A 14,319-nucleotide genomic window follows, 5' to 3' on the forward strand; every position below is an offset into this window, starting at 1 on the left:
CTTGGCAGACAGATGGGACTTGAGGGCCCTTTTGAAGGCGTCAGGTGTGGGGATGTTGTGGATCTCCGCAGGGAGAGCGTTCCAGAGAGTGGGGGCTGCCACACTGAAGGCTCTATCCCCGAAGGTTCACAGGTTGGTGCGGGGGGCCAGAGTCTGAAGACCGCAGGTTCCGGGGTAGGGCATGTGGGAAGAACAGCGAGCCAGCTAGCAGCTAGCACCATTAGCCTGGTAGAAACCTCGAACCTCAGCAGCGGTGACAGCGCATTCCAAAATCAGTCAGGTCAGTTGCCATTTGGAGGCTCACTTTGAGAGGTGGTCTTAGACCTGCTGCTCATTGAAAGTGTATTAAGAACATATGTAATGTTTTGGCTCTATTTAAAACATTTAAAAATGTACTTGCCTTTGCCAGCCTTATTTTCTAAATTCTGCTTACTTTTTTACATTAAAATATATTCTGTAAAAAAGAAAAAGTGCATTGTATTACATAAAAAGACACACTGAATGCCCCACTAATGAGGGGGGAGGAGAAAATAAGGTTTTGGTTACAGGGGAACGTCCTGTCTCTGACAAAATGTTAAAACTGAAGAAAAATTACATCTAATGAATTAACATGTTGAATGTGGTACTAACAGGAACACATTTAATAGACCAATTGCAACAAATTGGCATTAAATTAAATCAGTCTCAGTTTCAAAACATCTGCTTACTAAAGATAAATGGCCCAAGCTCAGTATAATACCAACATGATCCCCCACTCCATTGACCTTGGCAAACAATGGCATCATGTGGAGCCAGGACAAGTGAAAGAGCAAGAAAATAGAGTAGTGACCAACAGAAATGTCACCTCGCTGTTTTTGTTTCTCTACTGCAGCACAGCAATCACATTCAAACAAACTCTGTGCTCCTCTGCCTTGCCCCTGGCTCAGCATTTGGCATGCTGGTGTCTCTCGTGGTACTTTTTTAAACACATACAATTGCACGGAGAGAACCAAATATATATTTCATCAATTGTCAGTATATTGCGGTATAAATACATCAGGGATGAGGGGACTGAAGCGCAGAGAGATGGAGGGATAGACAGATGGAACTCAAGTAAGATGTTGTGACAAGTCTATTTCACCCGCTCACTGGAGAACAATGAAGCAACAAATCTCTATTTGTAACAGTGTTTGTAGACACACAGAAACACTCAGCGCAGCAATCTTGCTGGCACTCTTTTAAACTTTAATATCAAAATAACAGAATACACCTGAAACCAGTGTGTTAGTTTCCCTTTGGCTTCACCTGCTGATTTATGTTAAGTGTCATCTGTAATTTCTTACAAAAAATATCCATCACATTATTCATTTCTTCATCATTAAGGATGCAAGCTCATCACTGGAGCTGTGGAAATGTATGCTACATTCACTTTACCTCTTCCTCACTCCCCATCTCTCTATTTCCTGTGTCTGTGTGAGTAAAACTAGGATCGCAGAAACAACTCTGTAGGCTGTGTGTGTGTGTGTGTGTGTGTGTGTGTGTGTGTGTGTGTGTGTGTGTGTGTGTGTGTGTGTGTGTGTGTGTGTGTGTGTGTGTGTGTGTGTGTGTGTGTGTGTGTGTGTGTGTGTGTGTGTGCGTGTAAGTGTAAGTGTGTGTGTCCTAGATGATGTGTTAGCCCCTGATACTGGTGTCTCAGTTTATTTGTGAGAATGATCATCATCGAGTGAGAAGGTCGGTACTGACAGAGAGGAATATTCTTCTTCACTTCTCAATGAGAACATTTAAAAAGGCAATATGGATACTAGAAAGGGAACAAGGAGAAATATGTTTTAAAGACGAAGAGAAACAAAAAGGTGTCGATAGGAAACAAACATAATGGAGACAAAAATGAACAGTGTTTGTCCCATTGGCTCCTCCTTTGACTGTGTGAAGAGGTCAAAAGACACATGTTGATGAACAGGCCACCTACAGCATAGTCTGCATGATTATTTACATATATAGTTGCTGTCATTCAGTCAGTGCTGAAATGCATTCACTAGAATATCCTAATAAACATGTTTTGATATGATCGTAATTCAAAAATAATCAGTCAAAACAAAACAAATGAAAACAGCACGTATTGTGTGCAGTGAACACCCACAGCCATACACGTTAGAGCAATCCAAACAACACAGAGAGCCTGCTGACACACTGAACTGCAGATGTATGTATTGTAATGTCGACATTACAGGAAGAAAGCATTAGTCACCAGCTGTATCCTGTGGATTATTCCATATATAGTGAGAGTTTATGGTTTTACTTATGTGCAATGCGTCACATGACAACTTTAAACCAAGCGATGTTAGACAAAGGCATTTTAGAAAATAATCGGAGAGCATGTCGTTCTCTCACAGTGTCGACAACAAAGGAAGCTAAACCTACTCCACTCACTTTATACTGTACGACATCAACAAACATCAGTACACAAATCAATGCAATTAGCAATTAGCAATTAGCATCCTAATTAGTCATTACATTTACAATTACATCAAAAGTATTCTAAATAGACTGTGCTAATAACTAGCTGGATTTTCATCAACAGAAGGCTTTGATGGCTGTATTCTAGGAGAGCTGGGCTTTTGTTCTCTGTAATGAAAATGTAGGTTGTGTTGAATAGAATGAAAAACAGTATATATCTATACAAATAATGAAAACAATCAAGTTCAAGAGTCCCAGCAAGGACACAAACCGACACAGGAACACATGAGAGTGGTGTTGCAGTGTATTAGGTTCTCAGTGGAATAAGGTCCAAGTGTCATCTCTCTAAACTGACTGTCTGAGTACAGATGTGTGTTGGACAGATGAGGTAGATATTGTGCAGTGCAAGCATTACACAGACATGCACATACACCTTCAATCGATAACTAGAAATAGAGATAGCTTGAAACATAAATGGCACACTTCTTATTTATACAAGCAAGGAAAAGCACAAAGATAATGAAGCCACCATTTAAAATAACGAATACAATATATTCGTCAGCGGCAGAGAAAACATGGTCCATTAAATTCAAATCATCCTGAATAAACACCAGAAAAATGTGCATCACAGCACAAGTAAACCGTGAAAACACCATTTAATATGTGAATGGCTGGAGAAAGCATCAGTTTACTGTTTATTCAGATGAATGTCGTCTTTCTGCACGAAGAATCGACTATTAGCTGTGCACTCAACCAGTAGGGATAAGGAGGTAATAATTACAGGAACGCACCGGAGGAAATCAAATTATCTTGTCTGAAGAACACAGTAAAGATAACATTAATTTAAAAAATGTCAAAATATTATTTTTAAATCAACTGATACAGTATGTCGTCTCATGAATGTACTGTATCATATTTTACCACATGCTCATTATAAATCAATTTTAACAGGAGTCTTTAGCATGATTAACCTGATGTGTGTGCAGGTATGCATGAGTCTCAATACTTGTGTGTGTGTGTGTGTGTGTGTGTGTGTGTGTGTGTGTGTGTGTGTGTGTGTGTGTGTGTGTGTGTGTGTGTGTGTGTGTGTGTGTGTGTGTGTCTGTGTGTGTGTGTGTGTGTGTGTGTGTGTGTGTGTGTGTGTGTGTGTGTGTTGTGTGTGTGTGTGTGTGTGTGAATACATCTATATGCTGTACAACCAGAAACATGATTGGATAAAATGTCAAAGATTCGGTACAACTATTGCGATATAACAAGTATAACATGAATGTAAAACACTAAGCGCCTTCATCTCAAGTGGTTTAACACTGCTCTCTTTTTTCAACCATTACTTTACTATCTGTTTGTTCTTTTTCACAGTTCAACAAAGTTGTAAAAACATGCTAAAATGATCTTGAGTCTTTAAGCCCGCTCGTCTTCTCCTCTCAGCCAATAGGTGTGGCACATTAGATATGTGAGCTCTGTGTTGTAAGTGTAGTGTCCAGATCCGAGCTGAGACTAAAGATGGATAGTAAGATTGTGCCTCTTCTTTGAAGACTGCGGGGCTTTTTTTAGATTAGCATCTTCAGGAGATAATTAGTTTACTTCAGGATTCCCGTTGCTTTCAGGAAAAATAGCAAGAGCAGATTGCGGTCTGCGCAGAACCAAGCCATTGGTGTGTGTGTGTGTGTGTGTGTGTGTGTGTGTGTGTGTGTGTGTGTGTGTGTGTGTGTGTGTGTGTGTGTGTGTGTGTGTGTGTGTGTGTGTGTGTGTGAGAGAGACACTAAATGACAGAGACAGACGAGGGCTGTGGACTAGGGGTGTTGATGCGGACGTGGACGATTCGGTATCGATGCAGTGACAGAAGATAATCGATTATAGCGTAGTAACGTTGCTTCCTGATTTTACGGACGCGGCTTTACAATAACGTTTTTTTTTCTGTCACTTTAATATCAAATCGGTCGGTGACGCAGAGATCAGGGAACAGACGTGACAGCGGCACAGCGGCACAGCAACACCAAACACGGAGCAGTCTGCTTTATCCACCAACACAAGAACACCAGTCCAGAACCAACAGCAGAAGGACCCGCTCTGAATCACTCCGTAGAGGTTTCTCAATACTCTAATTTCCCCTCCTCGACTCCACTCCTCGACTCCTATCCTCAAGACTTAGTGCCGCCCACAGGAGATGCGCACGGAGGACTGAGGAGGGGAACCGAGGAGAGAGGAGGGGAAGCAGCAGGCGGTTAGAGAAATGAGAACTCCTCTCCTCTGAGCGGTCATTTTAAAGAGACGTCCATTAATGATGACAGGAGGCACAGCAGCCCTCTGTCTGATGGACAGATGTGTTCATGACCACTTATATATTTACTTTTAATTCATTCACAGTGCGGTATAATGAGACAATAACAGGCTACAGATGCGGACATATATACACACATATTATTATATAAATATATACAATTTCAGAATCAAACAAGTATGAGAGCACTCTCATAATAACGTAACACAATCAGAGACTGGATATATCCCCCCCACCCCCCCCCCCCCCTCTCTCTGGTCGCTGAAATGGGGAATTGAAATGACGGGCCAAAAGTTGTATTTACAAGTATTAAAAGTAAGCGGACACCAAACCAACTGAGACCCGTCTGTCCGCCGCATCTGTACAACACGCACCTACACACTGTACCACACACACCTAAAGCTCCTAAAGCATAATCAGGCTACAGCCGTTGTGTATTTTATTATGTGAAGCACTAAATGGTCTTAGAAAAATATGGACTCTTTGTTTGTAGATATCTACTAAACTACAGCAAACAAATACAGAGAGTAATGTAGGCCTGTTATACTGAGTGATATATATTATACACACTGCTCTGCTTTCTGCACGCACCTCACAGCTGTTCTCACTGTAAACATCGCGTCACGATGAAAGCAGTTACTAAAATAATATCCAGGGGATGCATGCAGAGCTGTCATTGGCTGAGATAAGTCCGGCCGTGCGTCACGCCTCCACCGTTCCCGGAAATGCATCCGCGGAGAAGCCGTGGAGGAACCATCAGTGTCTCCTCGGTTAGAGCTCCTCCAGAGAGCCTCCTCGATGCTCGATGCTCAGTCCTCGATGTGCATTTAGAGAAATTAGATCTCCTTCAACATGGTACGCTGAAATCCATTTCCGGGTCACTACCGGAGGACCGAGGAGTCGAGGAGTCAAGGAGGGGAAATTAGAGAATTGAGAAACCTCTCGTGTCGCTGCGGCTCAGACACACAAGGATTTTTTTTTTTTTTTAAATACTTGCGTTACAATCATGTCAGGTTTTTGGTGGATTTAGTTAAGTCTTGGATTGCAGAGTATGAATGTCCTCTTGCTATTTTCAGACGATATAAATACTTGTGTAAAGTTTTTGAAGGCAGGAGGAAAAAGCTTCCGCGATCACCGTCTCCTCTCTGTTCCTCCAAACCCCGCCCCCGCCCTGAAAATAATGAATGACAGGCTGATAGTGACCTGATAAAAACATTATTATTCACTTAATCACTGATTGAGATATGATGAAGCTAACCTAATCTCCTACAATCATGGGATTTATGTAACAGTAAAACAGAGAATGTAAGTGTGCACCCACATGCTGTATTTTAGTTTTATGCTATTGTAAATACTCCTGTTGTCTGCTGTGTTCAGACTCAAGTCCTGTGTGTGATGCCACATCCAGGACATTCAGTGTCCTTTTTTTAACAGAAGACCGTTGCTAGAAGCTGCAGCTAGACTGCAGAAGCATTAGTTTTTTGTTTTTGAGGATGGAACAATTTCACACACAGATACTGTATAGGGATGCTCGAGCTATACAATTAATTTATTTTGGTTTATAAATTAATGTCAAGACATTTATGTTATTGATTTCTGAAGCACTTTCTAAATAATAAAAAGAGAGTTCATATGTATTTACTGCATGTATTCATTGATGAAAAATAAGCCATGTGCAGTAATATAGAAAATTGAGGATGCAACGCATTGGTATGAATCGTGATGCATCGGGATATCGAATCGAATCGAATCGGTGACAGGATAATCGTAATCGAATCGTGAGACCAGTGATGATGCACAGCCCTCGCTGTGACTAACACCTAAAGAGTGGATTCTTCATTTTTTCCACAATATTTCCTGGTCGTTAATGGGAAACCCTACATGTTTGAGCACCCTTTATGAAACGTCAAGCTACCCCACATCACCCCCAAAAGAAATCTCTTGCAACCCCGTTTTGAAGAAATGTGCAGTGCCAAACAGGCTCATTGCAGCCACTAATGCTGTCATAAGACACACTTTTTGCCAAATATCAGCATTTTCTTTCTTTTCATTTTTTTGCACAGATTGCAAAGTGGCAAAGTATTATAACTTATTGTTCTAGCAAAGGGATTGCACAAAGAGCATTGTTTTATTATCACTGTTCTAGCAGGGATTTTTTTATTTTTTGAAAGGAATGCTCACGTTCATATTGATGTATTTTAATAAATGTTAACTTGGCCCATTACGTGACTATTTGTGTTGGGGGGGCCCGACTTTGTTTTTTCTCCAAAGGGGGGGCCTGACAGAAAAAGTTTGACTTTTTTATTATCCCTCAAGGCCAAACTAAGGGGCCCAAGTCAAGAAGTTAAGAAGACAAAAGTCGATTGGGGGCCACCCTTTAGAAATGTAATCATAATCTGAAATGATCTCTAAGGAAGATTTGAAAGTTAAGGAAATAGTTGACAACCTGTCTGTGTATTTTATAGTTTATGCTGTTTTGTCATAAAAACAAGTAATAATGTTTATAAACCCTGATCCTCATTGTACTCAAACTTATAAAACATGGCAACAAATGACCAACATCAGGGCAGCTCTTGATTCACTTTGGAGACCATGAGATGTCTTAAAGGTCCCATGTCATGCTTTTCTGGTTATTACCCGTCCCCTTGTGTGTTATGTAGCTTTTTCTGCATGTAAACGGTCTGCAGTCACCAACCCTCAAAGTACACCCTGTAGTGAGTACAACTCTAACACAGAAAATACCTGTCTATGCTGCCCCAGAACGCCTCATTGGAGATTTTTCTTTTTCCATTTTCTTCTTCCGGGAACCTCGTGACGTAACGACGACCCAATGGACCAATCCGTGGAGCTCCTCACATACACGTCAACACGGTACCCAGACCCCACGCAGGATTCTCATCTGTTTGTCATTACTGATGTCATTTTCTGGTTGCTAACAAACACCATTGTAACACATAATCACTGATGTTCCGCTGTAACGGTGGTGGACTCATAAGAACAGAGTGGGCGAGCTGCCCAATCAGAGCACAGTGGGCTCATAGGGAGGGGGGGGGGGGGCAGGAGCTCCAACAAGCCGTGTAGGACAGAGAGTGAATACACATACTATACAGAGATGCTGTATGAGAAACCAATGTGAGTTTGGAACATTGAACAATGTAAATATATTCTAGTAGACCTCAACAATGGAATTATGATCAGTAGAAAATGGCCATGACATGGGACCTTTAAGGTATACAACCTATATTTGAGACACTTCAAAGAAAAAAAGAAAATTAAATGTTGAAGTCTTAATTATCCATCCATCCATCTTCTACCACTTATCCGAGTCTGGGTGCTGAGGTAGCGGTTCCTGTAAATGCATCTTAATCATGCATTTTATAAATACACAAGATCTAGAAAGGAAAATGCTCTTACCTTTCAATATAAATTAGAGGGATTCTTTAGATCAGGGGTGGGGAACCTTTTTCCTCTCAAGGGCCATTACATTTTTTCAACATCCTCCGAGGGCCGTACAGATTATTGACCTCTGCTTAAAAATACAAAAATCACAGCCCATTCATTTGGCCTTTCTTTCATGCTGTGCAAAGAAAAAGCAACCTCTTAATCCAGATATCTTACCATGACTCGCGCATGCATGCACGTGCACGGTGTGGCATGACCACCAAAACAGAAAGATATGGACACAAGATGTGTGCAAATGTATTTAGTTTCCTATCCATGTGGACATGATTTAAGTGGGGGGGGGGGACCTAACCTCCTCTAGGGGGGTCCGGGGGCATGCTCCCCCGGGAAGATTTTAGAGACCTATGGATACATCTCTCAACATCCATATGAAACAGAACTGTAAGCAGATTTTATTTTTCTTTATGGATATTTTACAAATCACTCCCCTTTCAAACTGTATTCTTGTTTATTAATAACAACTTTTTTTTACTGTCATATAGTATTTTATACCTGTTTACTTTATTCTCTTATTTTTTTATAACTATAATGATCATATAAAGATGTGCCTTTACCTCACTGGTTGTAGAAAAAGCTTCTTATATTCGTTAGCATAGCTAGCTAACCAGATGCTAATAACAACAAAGTTATTGACTGTATGATCAGTATGACAGATGAACAGATGAACAGATCGCCACTGGGCTTTCAACTAAAGACACAGCCACGCAAAAACTGCGGCATGTGTACGGCTCCTTATGGGTACCGCAATTACTGAAGTGCCGGAGCGGCGTTCTGGTGCTCTCCGTCAGAACTGCACCCCTGTCAGACGAGACATATACCACGTGATGACACGTTAGGCTCGTGTTGTGTTGAAGGACCCTGACCTTGGCCAGGAAAAACAGGCACTCGCTTGTTTAATTATTTTGCGGTCTAGATTTCTTTAATTTTTTTCTTTTTTGCGTGTGTTTATAAATTACCTCGAGGGCCGTACCAAATGGTCTCGCGGTCCGTATACGGCCCGGAGGCCGGAGGTTCCCCACCCCTGCTTTAGATGGATCCTTAAGGTTAAGGAACATTTCGGATACAATGCTCCATGATGGCGGGATTAAATGTTTACATCCTCAATCCATAATAAGAAAACATAGGGAAATATCTAGGTAGTCTTTATCTGCTACAATGCAGATATCTCCACTGAGAGGTCTGGGTTTACTGTATATAGCAAATAGCTATTCCACCATCCTAGTAAGTAAGTAAGTAAGTAAGTAAGTAAAGTTTATTTATAAAGCGCTTTTCACAGACAAAGTCACAAAGTGCTTGACAAAAACAATAAGACATCCACATAGGAGGCGTACAATGATCAATGAACCCACATGTTAAGAAGTCATAAAAGCACCAGAGCATAATTAAGACACAATAAAAAAAAATAAAAAAATAAAAGAAAGAAAAACAATAGAAATCCTACAGACACTGCCATCACAGGAGGGTTCTCCACTTATTAACTACCACATCAACCAAAGCTGAAAGCAATGTGTCTCTCTGCACTCAGGTAAACAAATGATGAACCACTGCAAATAGTTTATACACCCACATACATTCCCTCACTCCAATTTACGCTCCAATTTGCATTCCACTGGACAATAGATTATACAGGCCAAAGGTAGTCAGTTAACATTGGTGCAGAGCAGTGAAGCTTTGTGTGTATGTATATGAGGGCTGTAACAGTAATTGCCCTGACTTTATAAAGCTGTTTTTGTTCAGCCTAATCAGACAACAATGAGTGTTAGGAGACTCTATTATGTCGCAAAGAGAGACTAGCATTATGCTGCTCACAAAGCCTGTCCAACACTGCCGACACACACCAGGGTGTAAGACCGGAGCTCCTCCACATTACACCATCAGGTCAGAACGGCTATAGGAAGGGTATGTTCATCTGGCTATATGCTGGAGATACTTATTGTCACTGAATGAACAATAATGTTAGACAACAGTAAAGCTCATTATGAATGTTTCAAAGGTTAACTTGGCCAAGCCATGACAGAAATAGCAATTGACAACAGTATTGCACTTTGCATTATTGGTTGCAATATTAACACATTTTCATTGTGTCTGTTTTTTTAATGCACCAACACTCTCTCTCTGTCTATGTCTCGCACAGGTCAACACTGAAAGGCTTCGGATTTAGTGGGAAAAATAACCAAAAATAATAACAAATATGTACACCTGGAGTGGAGTGCACCAGCTGGGCGTAAAAAAGTAGGTCTTAGCTCTAACGTCGGGTTTAGCTACGTCCGATTTAGTGATTCGAATTTACACCGAGTGCACCAAGCCTGGCTAGTCACGGTCGTAGCTGCGCCTAGTCTTAAAATGCGCGTCCACGTCAATACACGCAAAACAGTAATTGTTGCCAAGCTACACACGTCTACATAATGTAACCCTCGAACTTCTCCATTCAAAGCAATCAGCAGCTGCAAGGTTGGGGAGAGAGCGTAGCGTTTCGGTCTGATCCGTGCTGTAGTTGAGGGGAGATCTCCTCGATTCATTCATAAAGGGCATGTCTGCCAAAAGGAAACCGCTCTATCAGCTCATTGTCCGAATAGATGTCCAGTGGGTTTTTTCGATCACGGATGACTCTTTCTCGCCTTAACCTGTTAAGCCCTGAGCCTGTTTTTCAGGTCTCAGGCTCAAAAATGACATTCCCAGAACAATGACCATATCTTCCCTTCTAAAAGGGTTAAAATTAATAATCTTTTTTCTCAAAGTAATGATAAACCTGTGAGTTGGATGTAGAAAAGTCAGAATCAATATAGATGTTTTTTATTTTAAAGAAAATTCAGATTTTACATAGTAAAAAAACTGTAAATTATAGTGTCCGTCCAAAAATTATTTTTTACTTATAGTGAAAACTACCCTTGGATGATGGTAAGGTAGACTAAAAGCTTTAGGAATCCAAAGTACAACATATAATAAGTACCCTGTATCAAGATTGATGCAAAACAAGTGACATTTGACCTTTTTAGAGAGGTTTAGCCAAAAACACTCCACCTCTGAGGTGATTTGGGTGAAAATGTTTTTTTTTCATATCTCTGGAACCCATTGGTCGGACCGTTAGAGCCAATAGAATCGAAGGGGGAGTCCCCCACACACACTCATTGTGAAACAAAAAGGTAAGGGCTTTGCGCATGTAATTTTGCATTAGAGTGAAGCTACATTCTAGCTCTGACATCTAGAAACGGAATAGCATGGATTATCCGTTTTATTGCTCATGGATTATCAGAAATCATTTCAAAGGGACACAGACACATTGGATTAACCTATGGATTAACTTCAGCAGTGTTTTTATCGTTTTAATGCCATTGAAGACCACTTTGGAGAGACTACAGAGCCAAGGTAAGAATGTTAGCATTTTTAGCTACCTAGCGTCACCTGTTTTGATGTCTGTTTTTGTTTATAACGTCGCAAATTCGTATAATTCAGTGATAATGAGGGTACCCATCGATTCTGTGTCACCTCACGATGTGAATCGATGTCATGGATGTGGAGAAAAGATAAATAATAAGGTTTTGTGAGTGATTTTCGGTGCAGTAATCTGTTAGCATTTTTCGCTCGTTGCTAATTCAGAGGCTCAGTGTTAGCATTGTGGGTTTTCTTTTGAAAAAAAAAAAAAAAAGATCAGTTAGATGAGTTTCTTCCCGTTACATGGATATAAAACATTCATAGTTTATTAAATGAACATGCCCTCAGACACTGTTTCCTGCACAATGTTGCGGCAGTGCCCCGGGACCAGGGTCTCTCGGGCTTAACAGGTTAATGTCCTTTTGTTGTTAAACCTGTAAACAAGACGCACTGCCATCGTTATTTTCCTTCTTGCCTGTTTTACGTTACTATGGATACTAGTCTGTCTTTCCGATTTACGCCTGCTCCATACTAGGCGTAAAAGCTACACCCAGGCGCAACGCATACAGGGCTTAAGTCTAAGTGGTGCACTAGTCATAACTTTAGTTTGGTCTTAACCTTCGGTTCTACGTCGGACATAGAGTTACGACCAGTCTTACGCCCAGCTGGTGCACTCCACTCCTGATGTCCCAAACAATAGGACATTTTCTGTTCAAAAGGCTATGATTTACAGCAAAGCAACCTATTGTGTAGACTTAGCGGGCCACTAACATGTATCAAAAATTGTACACCACATTTCAGGTGGAACCAGGGCAGCCCCTCCCTACTCCCAGTGGGGCCTCATCTTGCAGAGGGGGCCCGCAGTTGTGTACAGACCCGAGGGGCCTAGTGAAACACCTTTGCGTGGGGCCACAAGTTGGCCAGGGGCAGCCCTGGGTGGAACAAGCTTCTTATTGAAATCAGGACAGCAGGAACAATACACATTTTCTGTCACAGACTCACTTGTTTCCACTGCACATTGGCCATTCAAATCTTTATAACGTTGTTGTACTAAAAACTGTTTGGGTTTTTTTAAGCTAATGTTATTCCTTGATTCCTGCTGTTCTGAATTTTTAGAGGGGTATGTGTGTGTTTGTGCCTATTTGATTATGTGTGTCTGCCTGTGTGTATCTTTATTGTCCAACATACCCACTTGGGACAGAAAAACTGTCGATGTGGACATTATTCCAAAATGACTGTGTGTGCGTGTGTGTGTGTGTGTGTGTGTGTGTCGGTGTGTGTGTGTGTGTGTGTGTGTGTATGTGTGTGTGTGTGTGTGTGTGTGTGTGTGTGTGTGTGTGTGTGTGTGGCCTTAGATCGCTGTGGGACTTTTTAGTGTTTTGGTCAGACAACATCATATATCATGGTGGTTTTTATAACCCAAAGAGCTGTCGGAAAAAGAGCAGATAGGAGAAGGGGGGGGGGGGGGGCTGAGAGGAGAGTATGCAGGAAGGAGACAAGATAAACGAAAGAGGAAGACAACAAAAAGGAGGCCACTTGAAATATCTCAGTTCAATAGATGAAGTGGGGAAAAAGGCCTTCGGTCTTTAATATTAAGCCTGCAAAGCCTAATTCAGTGAAAACACACACAAAAAGAAACACAAAAAGAAATGGTCCTTACCTTCTAGCTTTGTTAGACACAAGCAGATGAAAAAGTTTGTGGAGACAGCTATATTAAAAGACTATCAACCATCATCATAAATCACTTACCACTTAAGAAATAATATGGCTAATGTCAAGGCTCAATCATTTAAAAATATATTCTGTATTATCCTTTCGGAGGATGCATGCAAATCAGTTTAATAAAACTTTAAATCCTCTTTGCAAAGTCTGTCTGTGCTCAATAAATATATCCACTCAGCAATTTGGAAATACACATCTTTATCTATCATTATTTTAAAGGGACTCATTGCTTAAATACATCCATATTAGCAATATAATATTCTCAATAATGGCGTCAACACGGCACTGCAAAACATGCAAATAAAGTTGATGCAAAAAAAACTAACATAATTGAATATTTATCACATTTTTCAGACATCCCCCTCCTCCTTTCTTTCCCAGGTTTCTGTGCTCTGTGTTCAGGACGGACGTGATAAGCTGCAGCTTTTAGCTGGCTGACAGAGTAAAGCTTGAATGAAATGGAAATTGAATAATGTTCTCCAGCTCAGTGCCGGGAGTTTATGGCTTCGTACGCTACTTCCTGGGAGTTCCAGCAACTCCCTGTGCAACAAATAAGAGCCAATATGTTCTAAAGAGCTAAACTCGGCCAGTTACCCTCTGGACAAACATACAGCATAGCAGATACAGCATGTGTTTGTGCGTGTGTGTTTGCAGTCGTACATCATTACCTGTGCTGGCAGGTGTAATGCAGAGGGGAGTGTTAGGTTGAAGCATCAGTGGTTCAGGTCCGTACACGGCGCTGAAAGAAGAAAACAGCAACTTGAGTCAGGATCAAGATGGGTCCAGTATGTAGGACATTAGTTGTAATAATGGTATCACTTTAACTTTGTGAATTACAGCATATATAGATAAATCTGAGGCATTCAATCTCAGTCCAGTGCGTTTATGAGGTCACGACACTGAGTGAAGATGTTGGAATGATGATTTTCACTAGTGCAGACATTTTTTAACAACACATATTTTTGTTCTCCCTTTTGATCTTACATACTCAGTAATACCTCTGTCATTGTACACGATAAGAAGTTTAAAATTGCCATTAAACAAAT

At 40.9% G+C, this 14,319-nt stretch overlaps 1 protein-coding gene across 1 annotated transcript in view; it reads right to left on the reverse strand.

Annotated features, from left to right (window-relative positions):
• LOC117474899 (teneurin-3) overlaps positions 1–14,319 on the reverse strand; it is a 150,758-nt gene that overhangs the window by 121,919 nt on the left and 14,520 nt on the right. Inside the window, exon 2 of the mRNA XM_034120925.1 lies at positions 13,942–14,012. Within this exon, the coding sequence (XP_033976816.1) occupies positions 13,942–13,987 (46 nt within the window). The 5' untranslated portion in view covers positions 13,988–14,012. The remainder of the gene's footprint in view (positions 1–13,941; positions 14,013–14,319) is intronic.

Source organism: Trematomus bernacchii, unplaced genomic scaffold (genome assembly GCF_902827165.1).
Source record: "Trematomus bernacchii unplaced genomic scaffold, fTreBer1.1, whole genome shotgun sequence".
Lineage (NCBI taxonomy): Eukaryota > Metazoa > Chordata > Actinopteri > Perciformes > Nototheniidae > Trematomus > Trematomus bernacchii.